Source organism: Lepisma saccharinum, chromosome 30 (genome assembly GCF_977018435.1).
Source record: "Lepisma saccharinum chromosome 30, izLepSacc3.1, whole genome shotgun sequence".
Classification (NCBI taxonomy): domain Eukaryota; kingdom Metazoa; phylum Arthropoda; class Insecta; order Zygentoma; family Lepismatidae; genus Lepisma; species Lepisma saccharinum.
In genome coordinates, this window is record NC_139258.1 from 31,414,295 (window position 1) to 31,433,041 (window position 18,747).

General features: G+C 35.1%; 2 protein-coding genes across 3 annotated transcripts in view; both read right to left on the bottom strand.

Moving 5' to 3' along the window:
- The window catches only part of LOC145981978 (uncharacterized), a 69,508-nt gene that overhangs the window by 44,232 nt on the left and 6,529 nt on the right, over window positions 1-18,747 (bottom strand). For both annotated transcript variants that reach the window (XM_083115493.1, XM_083115492.1), the window contains exons 2-5: window positions 17,967-18,065; window positions 6,898-8,793; window positions 4,559-4,631; window positions 2,166-2,301 (exon numbers count right to left, since the gene is read on the bottom strand). In XM_083115493.1, the coding sequence (XP_082971619.1) occupies window positions 2,166-2,301; window positions 4,559-4,631; window positions 6,898-8,746 (2,058 nt within the window). In that variant the 5' untranslated portion in view covers window positions 8,747-8,793; window positions 17,967-18,065. The remainder of the gene's footprint in view (window positions 1-2,165; window positions 2,302-4,558; window positions 4,632-6,897; window positions 8,794-17,966; window positions 18,066-18,747) is intronic.
- LOC145981924 (U6 snRNA (guanine-N(2))-methyltransferase THUMPD2-like) lies at window positions 16,536-17,855 on the bottom strand. Its single transcript, XM_083115420.1, has one exon. The coding sequence runs from the start codon at window positions 17,853-17,855 to the stop codon at window positions 16,536-16,538; it is 1,320 nt and encodes a 439-aa protein (XP_082971546.1).

Consider the following 18,747-nt stretch of genomic DNA (forward strand, 5'->3'; position numbering starts at 1 on the left):
TAGTGTCATCTGGGATCCTTATTTTCAATGCTACCGTGATTTAATTGAAAATGTTCAGAATAAGTTCGTAAGATATTTATATTACAAAAAATTTAAAAGATCTTCATATTTAGAAAGAATATCCTATAATACTATTTTATCTGAATTTGGGTTCTCTTCATTACAATCAAGAAGAGAACTAGCCAAACATATTTTACTTTATAAATTTATAAATAACTTAATTGATGCTCAAGATTGTCTTCAGTTGATAGGATTCACAATTAAACCTAGAACGCTTCGTTCTTATTTGCCATTTTCTTTCGTTAATTCTAAAAATATTGTACATCAGAATTCAGTAATGGTTCAAATATGTAAAGCTCATAATGTACTAATACAAAATAATGTTAATATTGATTTTGCTATGTCCTACAAGAAATATTTATCTGTCATTAAACAATTTTATTCTTAATTAGTATTTTGTTTAAAAAATTGTAATTCTATATTTCAAGTTATTTTATCAATGCTAAATATAATTTTATAATACAATATAATATAACACAAACTGAAAATAGGCATTAATATCATTTAATTATTTGTGTATATGCAATTGGTTTATGTGTTTGTATATGTTAATATTTATGTTTATGTATATGTTAATATATGTTTATGTATATGGATATTATGTACCATAGTTTATTTACTTGTAAGCCCCCGTTGTAAGTGGAGCAATAGCTCTGTTATGGGGAGTATGTATAAATAAAATAAAATAAAATAAAAAGGAAGAAATAAAGGCATTAGTAATAAGATACATACATATACCTTTCGCTAGTTTCGGTATGAAATGTATAGCATGAGATAAATGCATTTTAAAAAAGTTGTGCATTCTTTTGTGAATGTCAAACACAATGATTTAACTGGGAAACTACCTTGGTAATTTTATAGTACATGAATATTAAGACTAGAGATGACAATTAAATGCACAGTCAGTAGAAAATTATTATCATTGAAAAACATGCTGAAATTCCTGTAAGTAACATTCTATCCTGTAAAACAACTGAACCATGCACAGCCTCTTGGTTTTTACCATTATGTGGCTTGTCTGACACATCAATTTTAAGAATTTTATGGGGTGTTTTAATGATTCCATTACAATGGTACCTCTTTTACTGATTGTACAGTCATCAGCAAAATACCACTGTAACTAGCTATAAGAAAAAATTACTTTCCTCTATTCATGAATCTTGGAATTACAAATTCAGGCAGAGTCACTCACACTAACACATATTTTGTTCATTAATCCTACAATAACATGCTCATCTTCTTTTACAATTTTGTACATGGAAATCTTTTTTATTCTTGACTGTACATAGTAAACAAAAAATGTTTGCACGTAACTTGCAAATATGCAACTTGCTATTCAACAGGTAAACTCATCCATTTTTTTCATTTGTTGCAACAGACATAGTTGGTAGCTCAGCACCTTAGATTCCTGATTGAGCATCATATTTGCACTAACTTTTGAACCAGTTAATGATTTTAAAACTTTCTGAAATACTTTGCCAACAATTCTGACATGCATTGTATGCTAAACCTTACTTCGATTTTCTTGATACTCAACAGAAATTGGATATGTATATCATACATCACTAAGAAACTATTTGCTTGCAAACTCTATTTTAAATAAACTCTAAGCATAATCATTTTGGTGTTGACTCAGTATCGTGACGGAAATTGGGGAGCTGTTGAACAGATTCTCTTGGGATAACAACCAGGTTAGTTGTGGAAAAGTTTCCAAGCTTCCGAGAGCTAACATCATTCTCATTTTCAGGATAGAAGTGCAGTGCTGAGCATCAAGCCTGTTTATTTTGAGTGGGAGGTTCCCGGTGTAGATGGCAGACCAATCAAGAGCTGCGTCTGCTGCTTCCATGCTGTCGGTTGACCATTGTTAGCCAGGCTGGGTCCAGTTCGAGCCTCATGTCACAATTGAGATTCCGCTTTTCCCTGTGAAAGCAGACTCCAGTCTTAGAATCCAAAAACAAAAGTGATGATGAGACTCAACATCCTGACCATAGATAATCCTATGAAAAGCCACTAGGCAGGTTGTTTGCACCAAGGTGATATTTCTTAAGCTTAATTAAAATAATATATTTGTTATGATGACTATGAAGGATTCCACAACAACATACCTGTCTTCTATACCTCTCTTCCTCCAATTTCTGCCTGAGTTTTAGAACTTCATCTTGCACATGTGAATCATTGAGCTTTGTCTCACTTCCCCACAGATCAGTTAAGCTTGGAAGACTGTTCAACCCCAAGTGTGCACTGAAAAGAAAATAATTTGTAAATAATGAAAACCAAGAAGTATACAGTAGTTTGTATGTAATTTTTAACAGTATTTTCCATGTATCTTCATGATTATTTGATTACAACCTTAAAAACTTTAAAGCTTTTACTGGATATTTTTCATAATGGAAATAGGAAAGCAATGGCTTCAGTTGCAAGAAACATCTTTTTCTTAGTTATTTCTTTCGACATACAAACACCTAAGTTAGGGTTCACAAATATGTGCAAAATCCAAATTCATTACAAAAATTCAACAATCATATTTAACAGTTCTTGAATTTTAAATGACATGTTTAGTCACAGGTCGATTTCCCTGGCTTCCTGATTTTTTTCAGGTCATGGAAACACTGACCATTTACGCATAATATTATTAAACTCATATGTCAAATTCTCAACCCAGCATTACCGTCATTTGTAGCCAGCTACGTTTTGGTTTATAAGCAAAGGACAGATACACACATAAAAAAGTATATTTAGTAGATGAGAGAGAATAATGAGTATGTTATGGATATCGCCAATATTACTATTGGATTAAAAATTATGAAGACTCGGGTTTGGACTCCAATTGAAAATTAACCAGTAGACCTACATAAAAACAAATTACTTCAAAATTTAGCTCATTCAATTCTGCGTCAATCTATGGTAACATTTTTTTTTTTCGAGTGAGCTTTCTATTTTTATCGTCATGAGAACAAAAAAAGTGCAAACGACCGCTCTCATTGGAAATCTATTCATAAAATATGGGTAATCCGATCAAGATGAAATTTAAATATGGTGCAGGCAGAAAGTTTTTAACACAGCACAAAGAGCCAGGGGGGGGGGGGAGCAGAGGTGCCACAATTTTTTTAAAAAAATATTTTTCTTCTCCTTCCTGTAACAATTATTATTGGGAGGTACAATGTATAAATATTACCTCTGCTAAAAGCTCTCGCCTTAAGAAAGAAAACAAAACTGATTTATTCTCTCAATAACAATTAATTCGGGAGCTACGATTCTTTCTGTATTTATTTATTTATTTATTTACTTCTTCTTTGGGATGGCAAAGTTAAGGCACAAGCCTTTTCTTACACTTAACTATCTCAACTTCACATTTTACAAATTTAGTTGAAATATCTAACAGTTTGCGAAATATAAAACATCAAAATACCAGAGAAAATAAAAAAACACAAAAGGAGAAAAAAAACAAAAAAGAAAGAAGAAAAAACACAAAAATACACATATATGCTGTAAGAAACGTAAAAAATGCAAGTACAGCATGAACACACACACAACAAAAATACTTAAAATACAGAAAGTTGGTCGATGCTTGTCCTACAAATTTATATCAAGAAAGGTTTCATTTTATTTTCTTTCCTTGTTTTCAGTAAGTTGCCTCCAGAAGATGCTTTCTTAATTTTGATTTGAAATTGTCGAGACAAAAAGAGTTTCTTATGTCATTAGGGAGGTTGTTCCACTCTCTGGTGGCAGTGACAGTGAAGGAATTTCCGTAAAACGCTGTCTTGTGGGAGGGGATGGTGAGCAGGGAGTTGTTTCATGAACGGGTAGCAAAGGTGTGTGCTGTGCTTAGGGGTTGAAATCGTGAAAGTAGGTAGGGGGTTCTCTTGAATGCACTATTTTGTAGAGTGCTGTAAGAGTGTGGAAGCGACAGCGTGTTGAAAGGTCGAACCAGCCTAGGTCTTTGAAAGCTAGGGTAAGGTGGTCAAAATGTTTGATGTTATAAATAAAACGCACACACGCATTTTCTATTCGCTGTAGACATTTTGCTAGTTCATCGTTGACATACGTCAAGTCGCAGTAGTCTATTTGCGACAAAACTAGCGATTCCACAAGTTTTTCTTTACCTCTTGTGGTAAGATGTTTCTTAGGCAGTACTTCGTGGCAAGTTTGAAAAGGTTCTGTCTGCAGAAGCTTTTCAGGTGTGCCAGGCTCCATCTGCTAAAGGTTACTACAATTATACATAGGAAAATGGAGTCCAAATGAGGGTGGCCTCTGACACAATATCCCCACCCCCTCAGTGAGCCTAAACTGCACTAGGACCAGTTTCTCTGATTCTAAGACCAAATTCCAACAGAGGATATTGGGACATTCACATCTGAAGAAAATATTCCATTCAATTTGTTTTTGTTCTATCTAGAAGGCCAACCCTTCCATAATACCAACATTAAACTCTAATCTATTTTATACTCATTCAACATATTACAAATTTTTAAAATAAAAGTGTATTATGTATTCATACCTGGACGAAGCTGACAATACATTCCCCGATGAAGAAGAAGAAGGTCTAACATCTGACTTTGATTTACTATCTCCTTGGATAATGTGAAAAGGAAAACATGAAGTTAGAAATACGAGCAAAGATCACAACGTAAAATATTCTTTCTTCTACAATCTATACAATAATTTAGAAGAAATAATTTAGACAAACTTTAAGTTTGTACACATAATATAATATGGCACTTATTTTTTAACCACATAAAAATATCCACTACCATTTTTAGATAGCAACGTCATCAAGTGAAGTGCTTCCCTGATGGTGACAATATTTTGCTACATCATATCAAACAATGAAAGCAAAGACTATCATCCACAAACCAATTTGTGAAAATTATGAACTGTTTTCACAATAATGAACTAATTGACAGAAGAATAATCTCTCTTTCTGTTGTAAGGGAGCCCTCAGACCAAAGTGACAAGCTTCACGCGATATGGATCCTCTTCAGTCCGCAAAAAAAACATTCCCTGTATATGCATGACCAACAGACCAAGGTAACATGATGCATCAATTGAGGAAAAAAGGCCAGGTCTCAGTGACAAATGAAGCTTGTGTTGTTCTTAGTATTGAAGGTTGCATTCAAGATTTGATTCCAAATGCTGCATGTCACTTGTCGCTTAAGTCTGAAAGCTCATTAAAGGAATTAACATGAGTCTTGGAAAACAAACATTAGCATTCATTCTGCCAGGTGTTTTCTGGCTAGTGTTACCACATCACTATAATAAAGAAGCAGAGCTCAGTATCCCAAAATGTAGGACTTTACTTTAAGTCGAAGTAGGGATGGGACAGATTAATTGGTACTCTATCAGTATCGGCCGATATAGGCATATCGGTGTATCGGTTTACAAGTAAAATTACCGATTATTCTACCAATCCGATATATCAATAAAAACATCTTATAATTTAGTGCAAAATTATGCCATTTTTTCACAATTTTTATGGATAATTTCCATGCCCTACTTTTTAAAAAAGTAAATATCTAAATATGCAACTTCTTTTGCACTGCAGTCACCTCAAAACATGCATTTATTAAAGAGGCCAATGATCCATTCACGTTTCCCAAGGATCATTTGGAATTCTATATCGGATCGGAAGTATATTGGTTATTGGTAAATTGTATTGGAACTTTATTGCTATCAGCCAAAATTTCATATTGGCCCATCCCTAATTCTTACAAATGATATCTTGAGTGCAAAAATCTCAAACTTATAATCAGTAGCACTACTATGTATGCACTTGAAGCATACTTCTCCAAGAAGAAAATTTTACTTTATTTTCCTGTTTCTCCAACTGAGAGATATATTTTCTTCATGCAAATTGTAAGTGCTCCATACGTAGAACATTTACGAAAATGTTCGACATGTCCATCAGAAAAAGGATGTCTGGTAACTTATTCATGTATATGTGTGAATAAATTATACCTGAACTAATTGGCATAAAAGCTTGTGAATTATCTGTATACATGTGTAAAAATATTTTATGTTGATGCTGGATAATTTTTTGTGTCATTTGCTTAAGTTGACTCTGTGCACCGATAGGTTAATTAGGAGTGGACCTACAGTTTAAAGTGGGATCCGAACTACTATGCACCTCCACTGTGTGTCAAACCTGGGGCCCCTTAAATACAAGGTGATGGCATTTATCACTATACCATCAGGGAGGTCTTTTTGTGCCATTTGTGTTGTAGCATTAAAATAAGAATCAATTTCCCATTATAAATTTGCAACTTATTTTCTTTCCAGACCACAGACATATATGTTTTCCTTAAATCCCAGTAGTGAACAAAAAAAATGTTTGCTTACATTGTATATAGGATAATTATTTATAACTAAGCATTTTTAAAACACATTATAACTCTGGTATTTATTAACCAGCCCCAAAGAAAAGTATGTAATGTTGAAGTTTGTTTTGTATCTGGTAGTGGTGGTGTTCCATAGTTCTCACCACCAGTCAGTGGAAGACAATTCTAGAGAAGGCATTCTGTGGGCTGCAATTGTCAGAATACAGAACTGTTGGTCAAAAAGGCTTTTCAGGTCACATCATCATCTATTCGTACTACTGGCATAAATAACTGAATGAGAAGCTTCACAGCTGCTTCTGGCAGCTTTGCAAAGGCAGCCTACATTATATGGAGCACAGATGTACACCATACATTCTATGTTCACAAAATTCTGAAAGAGTTGTTCTTTAACTTGATATGCTTTTCTTCACAGAGTGATAATAAATTTCAGAGTTATTATGTTCCAAAAGCAGTCAATTGCTTTTGTTATTACCCTGTATATAAAATTCAAAATATCACTTACTTTCATAACCCCCTCCTCTGAGATTCTGAACTTGAGGATTGTGTGTGTTCAAGTACTCTTCCTCAATATAAAAATCAACTTTCTTTTTAGATGGAGTTTCTGCTGATGCATCCTTTCTTCCCTCCAATGAGGACGATGGTTCTTGATTCAGCACATCCATGTGCTGTTGCCTATTCTGTAACTTGTCACTAGGGTTGCCATTGGCAGCTTCTTGTATCCTTTTGATCTGATTCTGCAAAGATATTTCCATCTCTCTTGGATTTGGATTCCCTTGAAAGGAACCAGATACCAACACTGCAGTATCTTTGGGTTTTGGCAAACCATGTTCCACAACTGGAAACCTTTGGGAAGTAGATGATGGGTAGATTGGTGGTTGGGATGAAAAGTTTTCAAGACTAAGATGCTGCATTCTTTCGCTATCGACGGATGATTTCATGTCATGATCAGAGTACGAATGTGGATCATTCTCAAATTGCAGCTTCCTCCGGTACGATGAGTTTTTATGATGCTGTTCACTTCTGGCAGGGCTGCATGTACTATTTGTCTGTTGACCCTCAGTTTGAACACTTTGTTCATGCCCGAGAACAGATATCTTTTTCTCTACACAAACCTCTTCGTTGGCTGGCTGCTTCCCATCACCACAAGCACCTGGCTTGTGTGTTACTTGTGGATCACTTAAGAACTGTCGTATGCCAAACTGATAATCAGGTATACTTCCAATGTTATCCCCTTCCCCATACATTCTCTTAGAATCAATGTTCAAATCACCTTTTGCTGTACTCTCTGGTGAATTAAAATCAATTTCCTTAGAGTACTGATGCATGCTGTTTTCAATATCACACTGCGTTTTCTGCATTTCTAGCAAAAGAGCCTCCACTTCCAGCAGGTCGAAGTGCTTATAGTTACTATTGTTACTCATCTCTCCAAGGGGCAACACTGCTTTAGGTCTAATCACTTCCTCATTGACTGGCAATGCTGAGAAGGATCTCAACCCAAAGTTCAAATCAGGAACAGATGACAAATCATCTCCACATCTGTACGAGATCCCTCTCGTGTAATGATCATCTGATCTTACATGCTTAGGTGGAGCATGTTGGTTTCGAGATCGTTCAGCGTATCTATCCATTGCGGCAATTCCCTCTGATAAATTAATGCTATCCCTGCTTTCCTCACTCATCGCAGACTTTTTTTCACACTCTCTTGATACAGTTTCAGTGCATTTCCTTGCTATTTCATCCTGTCTGACGGGAAGCACTGTTATTGCACTTCGAACTCCTCCTGGGCTGTAAGTGACCACAGAAGTATCCTTTGCGAATGGTATTCCAGGTAAAGTAGCTGATCTCCTCAAATACTCTTTGTTGCTTGGCGTTACGGGAACCGAACGTGGTTTCTTCTGTGGAGTACTAGTAGCTCCAATTACCGACTGACTATAATGTGAAGAATGCAAATTTTCAGTACTTTTACTGAAAGTATATGGAACTGTTACAATACTTGACTTCATTGGACAAGAAAGGAGATTCTGACTGGTGTTATCGTTAACTAACACAACATTCCCTGAACAGCTGCTAGCTAACAAGCTTAAAGATTGATCAAGCAGGCTACTATGTTTCAAATCAGTAAAGACACTGTCGTGGCTCCTGTTTTCTACTATATGTAATCTGTCTTCCAAGGAGTTCACATGAGTTATGAGGTTATCAATCACTTTTCGCTCACAATCTAGCAGCTCCAGAACACCTTCGCTATATGATTCTCGAAACGAAAGATCCGAATCTTCTGAATCAGTTGATTGTACTGCAAAGAAGTCTGGTGGAATGAGAAGCAAAACATCCGTATCATCAGACTCACTCATACCTTGCCTCTCAGTCTTATGTCATACCTATCCTCTCGCATATACATCTGAAAGAAAGAAAATGTTACATTGTAAATAGAACAGAGAAAGTTTAATGGGAGAACATTCATTTCTCCAAAATATGATTAAGTATTTAAGCACGTCTGAACCATGACGAATCTACTGAAACAACTTTGTACAGCGCTGGTACCATTATTAGCAATTTCTGTTTACACCAACACAGAGAATCAAATGTTTCAGCAATTTCAATTTGTAAACAATAGATATAAATTATAAAATTAGGGCAGAGCCAATGCCATTTTGAACAAATACCGATACCAGTGATAATACTCTTACTGATTCCCACCAAAAACAATCAATGGTGATGCTTCAAAATTCTAACTAAATTCACACTGGAATTAAACAAGCACTTAGTACTTTATTTATAAAACTGACTATTAATTGTTCTATTAATTTTGGTGTACATTGCAACCATCCACTTGGGTTGCTTCAGTGCTTGAGAAGATTCCTGTTTTATCTAATAAAACAATTAATATAATCAGTTCTGCACACAAAGTAAGTATTGGGTTTGTGCATTTGAAATGACTGTTACCAACATATTGGTTTGGTTTGATTTGAGTTTAAGAGTTTAAGTCCATCTTATGCACAGAAGGCTAAGCAAGACTGGCCTACAGTTTAAAGTGGGATCCGAACCACAATGTGCCTCGACCGGGTATCAAAGCCAGGACCCCTTGATTGCAAAGCAATGATGTTACTAGGCCTCCAGGGAGGACACCAACATATTGTTAAGACCACCGAAGGCTCAAATGAATTTGTCTTCGATGGCATGCGTGTGATGTTAGGCACTTACTAGACAGGTGGGTGATAAGCTGTGCTGGAAATTTCATCATGATATGCATACACGCTTGAGTAGTAGTAAGTCGCTTTAGGGTGACCTTTAGTTTACCCCCCCGTGAAAATTCAGTTAGGCCTAATTATAAAATTAATGTTATTATTATTATTGCTTATTAAAGAATGGGTCACGTAAATGATACATCATAAACATTAAGTGAAATATGATCTCCCATTGTAAGAAGGTATTAATTATTATAATCTCTGTATGACTTACATAGCCTTTCATGTCCCTTCTGATCTACCTTTCATGTTAGTCCTGCGCTGAAGTTGAGGAATGGCAGAAGTATTTACCAGAAGAACCTATCTTGTTGAGAACAACTTTATTCTTCATAACTGTTCATAAAACTCCCCACATATCTGACACACAACGTGACTTGTCTTTTGAGTTTGTGTCAAGATGCAGGAATTTAAATTCTTGTTGCAGGTCCTTATTGAAACTACATGTACGCTTCTTGACAATGCTTATTCATTGCTCTACAAATAACGGAAAAAACACAAAACAATACAACTGTCTGCTTGAACATTCTCGACGGCCATGATGCTAGTTTAAAAATTCCATCAACATCTTTTAGCATGAAATGTCTCTCAAATTTAGATTTGCTTTTTAAGCTAACTCCTAGAATTTTATAAAACGAGACAAATAGTATTGTTTAATAATATCGATGGGATGACCAGGACAAGTCTTTGAAACGGGACTGTCCTGGTCAAAATGGAACGTATGGTCACCCTAGGTGTAATGAAGTGAACCACAGACACTCCAGAAGTGACGGTATTTATCTGAACAAGTTTCAACTGATCGCACTGCTCATGTTGTGGTAACAAGCATTTTCACTGAAGCTCCTGAAGGAGATTGTAAAAGCTGACTCTCCAGGAAAGAGCACGTGTAATAGTTTAGAGATTACATGTGCACCCTCCCCTCTTCATTGTGGTTTGGTCCCCGACAGTAATAAGGCAGGTCAGAAAGTAGTGCAAGGGTGCCTCATGACCTGACTCCAGTGAACAAGGAATATCCACTTAAAGTGTGCACCTCTGAAATGCTGAGAATTAGGACAGGACCTACAGTTTAAAGTGGGATCCTCTACCGGGTATCTAACCTGGAACCCCTTGATTACAAGATGATGACTAGGGCTCGGAAGTTGAGGAAAAATCCTATTTTATCCTAGTGTCCAAAGACGAGGCCCAACATAATATATGTTCATTTTGGGTCATTGTAGGCCAGAAAAAGGTGGGTTTTATTTGTCCTTTTTTGCCTTTTTCGGCATTTTTTTGGCTTATTGATACTTTTTTAGCCTTTTTTTAAAGGTTTAACGGCTTTTTTTTGCAACTTCACCTTCTTTCGACTACGTTTTTATGCCCATTCTCAATTCGAATCATCATCAGTTCATCACCTCTTAAACATCCTTTCTGTAGTAAAAAAAATAAAATAAAATAAATAAATAAATATACTGAACCATCCCTGAAACGAGAGAAAAACATTTTTGGACTGAAAGAAGATGCATTTCATTCATATAGTTTTTTTTTCGCACTGTGTGTTCCATACCACAAGAATTTTGTATTTTTTTATTCATTAAATATGTAATTAAAACTGAAGTTATTAATTAATTTGGATCACATTTATACATCCTTTTTTCCGTTTTTAGGTCCTTTTTTTGATATTTTTAGGTCTTTTTTTGGCAATTTATAGGTCTTCAACTTCCAAGCCCTAGTGATGATGCTACCACTGCGCCATCGGGGAGGCTGCTGATTGTCCCAGGTGCTAACAAAATCCACTCATCCATCCTCAAAAGGTGCTTCCGGCATCATTCACCATGTGTTAGGGAGATTTTAAACTGGAGTGACAAGTAATAACCTACATGCAGTACATGTTACTTTGAAAAGAACCTTCCATGCCAGAATAACACAATATGTTCCACTTGTCACTTGGACTCTGAACTTTTCTCTCAATAGTGTGCATCATGTTGACTCAAGTCTGTTGGTTGCATGTGCTCAGAGAATAGTTGGGCATTTTCCATTGTCTAGTGCTTTAAACCATACTTATTCTAACACTACGTTTTGAGAGAGCATCCCTTCTCTTGATTTGAGGTGAAATTTCTTTTGCAGTGGGATTTGAACCTATGACAGACCTGTGATTTTACTACAAATACGGTGCTCTAATTAGAAATTATACTACTACGCTACAAATTAGAAATAGTAGCATAAATAGAGCAAAAATTAGTACAGAATTATGGTGGGGATCAGGGAGTAATTGGTTAAAGCAACAAGGCAAGTATCTAGAAATTTGTTTCAGGGGGAGGGGGGGGGGAACAAGTGTCTCAGGAATAATAATAATGTTTACATTAAAATAATTATATGAAATAAAATTAATACTAAATACAGTACATAATTTAATATTATATTATTATTACACGAATAGGTAAAAAGACTGTATAAGAATAGAGATATAACAGCACATATTCATTACGTAGCTTACCTGTAGTTAAGATCGGATTAATTTACAAAAAAAAAGTGCCCTGGCAATGAAATTAGTGTCAAATAGATGAATAATTGAATATTTATCGAATATCAAATATGATGTTACATGCAGTTGGAGAAAAGTAAGTTTCTGATTAATATTTTATGCATATTATTTTTAGCAGTACTGTACATAAATCTTCTTTGTAATGTCATTCAAAGCCGTATGATCCCAATATAATCCTTGCCTTCTAAAAAGTTCAAAGGAAATTAATACCCATTGATTATGCAACAAATGCTAATGTTTTCATTACTTAATTTTAGTACTTCGTAAGTCTTTGGGGGTTGGGTGTCTGGACCCCCTTAACCCCCTTCCTAAATATGTCCTTGAAAGCAAAGGATTTGTAGTAACATCACAGGTCTCTCATAGGTTCAATTCCCACCACCGGCAAAAGAAATTTCACCTGAAAACAAGCTTTCTCAAAATGTAATGTTAGAATAAGTATAGCTTAAAGCACTAGACAATGGATAATATCCTATTAACATAGCATGCTAGTGGTCAGTGAATGCTTCTTCACAGACTGGATGGGCTCGTGCTCACATCACTTTGGTGTGAAACCTTTTAAGACATGTGTTGTTTGTCATTGTAGCTTTGGTCTGAAAGCTCCCTTACTGAAATGAACCAACATCTTCACTATAAGCAGCCAGAACGTCGTTGCCTTGCAATCAAGGGGTTCCAGGTTTGATACCCAGTGGAGGCACAGTGCTTTGGATCCCACTTTAAACTGTAGGTCCAGTCCCACTCCCAATTAGCACCATGTGTCACAAAGAACACAGATAACACCACACAAGTTAGGGTATGATCTCCTTCCTCACTCTCCATATTCATCAAACCTCTTGCCACTTGAATCATTGTCTTATCAGGTATGTGGTTTCAGAACAGACAAATTTGTCATGATGTGACTGGGCTTTAGCATCACAACCAGAAGACTTGATTGGGATTTACATTTTGGAACAGTGTTGGCAGCAGTGCCTGGATGCAGAGGGGGACTATTTTGACTAAGTGTGCACTTTTTCCTAGTGCACCAACCCAACACTTATTTTGCATACATTAATCTATCATACACTGATGAATGATCATATATTAGACTTAGAATATTAAAACAGCTCTTATTTAATCATTAAATCCACTTTGACTACACACTAGGGATGACAGGTTTATTGGTGATCTATTGGTCGATATAGGCAGAATAATGTAAAATTGCTGATTAATTTACCAATTTAATATTTCTATAAGTAGCCAAATTGTTATGCTTCTAATAACTACAATGTCAAAATTCATGAACCTTAGTTTTGTAAAGTAAATGTGTGAATATATTTTTTTTGCTAATGGAGGAAACTTGACCTCTCCTTAAATAAGCAGGTTGATTTATTGATTTGATTATTTTACATCACATTTCTGCTACTTTTGGATAATCGCAAAGATGAGGATGAGTGATGAAGGGACACTCATGCCCAGGCCAAACCTGGGATCCCTGGTTAAATAAGCAGGTGAATGAACCATTTATCTTCAAGAAACATTTACAATTTTATGTCAGACTGGTTGAAAATCAGTTATTGGGATCAGTAAATTTTATATAGCTATTGGCAGAAACTTTATATTTGTCCATCCCTACTACACATTATACATGAATATTTAATGGAAAATTGCACATCTGCATAATACTCAGCATGTTTGGATTCTGCCATAGTATTAGTTATCCTCTGTTTTTGAAGGGGAAAAAAAAACTCATGTTTTGGTTGTTATATTTCTAGCTTTTTTTGTTATAATAGTTTCATTGTATCAATATTCTGTACGTAATTTGAACAATTAAGCAGAATTGTTGATGATCCAGAACTATAGTGGAACCAGAAGCAAAGAAACCTGCGCAGACCCGCGACTCCTGTGCACCATACTCCCACATGGAGGGGAGGGGCAGAGTGAAGCATGCTTCCTTATGGCCTGAGCTGTAGGGAAGAAGGGAAAGCTGCGTGGAGACTTTTCGTTGAAGGGTCTTTTCCTTGTGGTCGCTCTATACTCAGGTAGAAATAATGTGATGCCATTCCCACTACTATATAGATGGCAATCTCATTCCTGGGATCATAATGTTTACGTGGTATCTCCAATTTATCACAGCACACTCAGTCCTGGCACAAGTTTTGTTTGTGTTCATACAGCAATGTTTTGTTAATGCAATTCCAAGAACTGACAAGCACCTTGTTCCTTCTGACATTTTACTTTGTGTGCAAAATATTAATTTTTGATCATCATCCATAAAATATGCACAAACATTTGGGCTACTTCACCTGTGCATGTAATGACATTGCAAAATGCATGAATATTGCAGTGCAAATACGAAGTGTAATATTTCTGTGCACCACATGATGGCAATTGTTAGAAAGACCAGTATAAGAATTTAGACACAGTCTTTGTTACATATGCATTAAATAATAAAACTGTGTTGCTGAAAAGCAAGAAAAGAATCATCAAAAAAATAGTTAGAGAGGCATGCTACCAGTGAATATAAGATGATTACATGACGAATTCATGCTCTGTGGTGCAATGTTAGATTTGGGCTTACAACTAAACTTAAATTTATCTATTTTTCATTGTACACAATATGTCAAGTTCCAACTTCTCATCAACTTTTAAGCATATCCCAATGTCTTAAGGTCATGCTGCAGGATTCAGTTATCTTATAAATAGCTTTTAAAGCATTTTCATGAAACAAGAAAACTGGTTTCGTAAAAAGGTTATGGAGTAGGGCTGAGCCTTGTATCAGCCGATATCAGTGGTATCAGTATCGGAAAGTATCGGTTGGAATTCATCTACCGATACCAGTTGATACTTTTCCGGCATACTGGTGTTTCACGGGGTCCGCATAAATGGCACGCGACACTTTCACGGAGTCTAATTGTCCTGGAAATTATGCAAAATTCAAACTTTCTTTATACGTTGCACCAATTTTCCGCGAAAACTGTATTTTGTGATTACATAATATCTAATTTTAATATTCTGATGTAATTCTTGAATATTTTAAAGCCAATTTCTTGGTAATTTGATGCACATAATTGGAGAAGAGTATTTACACAATAATATTGATCAATATTTTGAACAAATTTTAATTATTGTAATTTTTAGGTATCGGTATCAGCAAGAGTATCAGTATCGGTACAAAGTATCGGCTCAGCTCTATTTTGGAGTGTTTTTCAATACAACCTATCTTACTAATTTCTAATTTTACCTAAGTCTTACTACATTCAAAATGGAAGTAATGAGAATCTCTAAGCAGGGATATGAAGTTATGGTATTTTATTTTGTTGTAAGAGTTTGGGCAAAACTTGAAAGGTTTCTCAAAGAAAACACGCGCAAGTTTAAATATTATTTATTTTATGACTTGAAATCAAAATTACATGTCAAGGGACAGAGAATTCACTAATATTCAAGATTTTATAAAATACTGATTTACAACAATTCAATTTCTCGCATTATGATTCAAATACAAGAAAATTTACAAAGAAGAACACATTCAATACAATCAACATATACCATAACATTTCCTGGGAAAATTCTCATTACTTTTGACCTAATCTTCATTAAATAACAACATTTTAAAAATGTACATTTGACTTAGATGAAACACATAATGTAAAAATAATGAAAAATAATACTAGACAAAGTCAAATGAAGTAAACTTCAATACAAAAAGGAAGCCCTATATATTTTCAGTAATAAATAAATGCCGTGAGTACATGTGTATATTGTACTAACAAAATATGTCTCTAATTCTGAATTATGTATTTTCTCACTTAAGAAATCAAATTAAAATCTCTGGTGACTAGATACAGATAAAAAAAAGCTGCGTACACAGTTAATTGACTCACTTCTTTTTGTGTTTGTATTTAAACAGTTTGCATGTTCACTTAATTTTAGGTGTGTATACCTTATTGATGTGTGTGGGGTGTAATATTACACTGACTAGGGTTTGGCTGCAGAGCAGCCCAGACTTTAGGTCCTCTGCTTCATAACAAAGTTATTATTACTATTACAGTAAAACCTCGTTAATCCGGACAGGCAAAGGGCAAAAAAAAATGCAGAATGCAAGGTTTTAAGTCCGTCGGGCACATCATCATAATATGGGTATCGTGTATGTACATACTGCTTTACATTTTACTGTACTGTATAGTGTATTTAGGCCAAGGCCCTTTAAATACACCATAATAAATGTGTTTTGTTGCTATAAATGGAGTTTTAATGCACTTTCTACTGTTCTTTAGGTTATTTCAGTTAATCCGGACTTTCGTTAAACCGGTCAACTTATCCCCCCCATTAGTCCACATTAACAAGGTTTTACTGTATTAACATAGAGAGCAATGAACAACATAGAAAATGCCATGGGGCATTTTAAGGTGACTTTTGAAATACACATATTACAGCATCAAGCTCACCAAGCGAAATCTTATATTCATTTTTCAAATACCACAACACACCATCATTTGGGTGGTTACAGGTGTTAATTCCCTCACACCCTTGACTATTACTGGCCATAGTAATGGCCTCCCTTTCATTAATATGATTAGTTTCACCATTAGATTTAGAAGAGCAATCATATTTGGCTTGACTTTGGCATGATTCTACAACTTCACGACTAGAAATAATATTGAGACACTGAAGTAAATATGGCTTTAAATATTCACTTATGAGCATCACAGCTCTTCCACCAGCTTTCAACACTCTGTTCATTTCAGAAATAGCAAAAGGTAACAAGGTCTTCATCTCACCAACACTACCATGTTTTAATCCAAATGGAACATCACAAACAATACTATCAACACTATCGTTCTCTAAAGCTAAACTGCCAACACTACCGTGAATCAGTTCCACACTGGAAGAAGATGCTCGAACATTTTCTTGTGCTTTTTGCAACTGAAATGTATTAATATCAACCCCAATGACATATACATAGCTAAAGTTAACAGAAGCTTCTGCTAAAATTGTTCCTGCACCGCACATTGGATCAAGAAGAACGGCACCTTGGAACAAATTAGCAGCCATTAACATGCTGTAACACACAGTGGAACGCAAAGCTATATGTCTCAAATAATCTCTTTCAGACAGTGGTTTCTCCTTCACAGGGATGCCTACAGTAATATTCTCATCACTTATGTGTACAGATATTTCGACCATTGGATTTTTCAAGCAAACTTCCCAACCCTGGGCTTGTGATAAACAAACACCTATAATCTGTGAAATATGTTGCGATGACAATATCTTTTTAAAGTTGCCTGAACATTTACACGATACTCTGAAAGTAATTTTGTCGCTACAGCATTTAGAAACTGAATTTGTGTGAATATTGGCATCGGTACAAGTTTTGGCTCTTTTAACAGGTACTTCTTTATTTTGTTCCCCACATTTGCTGTTTGAACAATCTACCTGGCAAAGCTGACACAACTGAAACAGTTTCCATTGTTTTATGCACAAATTCCAGTTTGTGATTTTCTCTTTAACATACAACTGTAAACAATAAATAGCATTGCTGCTTGTGGTTTCCTTAAGGAACTGCTTACAATGAGCAACACTTACGAACAGTCTCTCTACTGTTTTTAGAGACAGTAATGTCTTTGGATGAGAAGAACTTTGGAAAAACACTTTTCCCATTAATACATCTATAACTTCTGTATCCTTTATTTGATGTAATTCTTGCAGACAAAATACTTCCATCCCTTTGCCAACGGTACAAAAATAACAAATTTCACCATTATTCATCACTTCTAACTAAATAAAAAGGTCATCCATTGAACTACACATTAAGCAAAAAAATAAAGTATATACCTCACAATAATTTGTATTCCAATCAGCAATGTTCAGCAACATTGCCAGGAAGATACTGCATCAAGCTACACACCATATCCATATAATCTAAAATGTATGCTGAAAAGAGAAAAGAAAGAAGCTCTTTAACAATGGTAAGCAATATAATCTGTATGAAAATATAATTCTTACTTGAAAAATAAAGTGTGTAATGACTAGCCTGAAAATAAAGACTTCAGTTTAAAATCCATCTCTGACCATTTCTAAAAGAAATACACTAGATTTATGGTATTTAAAGAAAATTAACTGTCTTTTGAGTAAAGTGAAAAAATGATGGAAACTCCATGACCTATGTTCTTTAATTTTTAGTGACTGTCACATTTGGTGAAACATTTATTTGGCAGTATTTGTATAAGACATAAAGAACATGTTCAGAAGATATATACAATTTCAATTGTCTGTTATCTACAATAATTATCTGTCTTGTTTTTTCTCTGGAGTTGTTATTTTAATTGGGCTGCAAATATTACAAGTTCGTTCAATCTTCTTTGAAATCAGGTGACCCATGATGTACCATCAACTGAGAAGTCGCCACAGGCCGTGGTTTTGATTGTGGCCTGATTTCTGCAAATTTTTACAAGAGGATGCAAAATACATTTAGAATACTGGAAATGGCTGTGGAAGTTATTTTCAAGTTCAGAGAAATAAATGTGCCTGTTTTAAATATGCAGAAAATATTACTGTGCAAGCATTATATAGTGAAAAGTAGGTTTTGCAAGTGTCTAAATATAAGTTGCTGCTG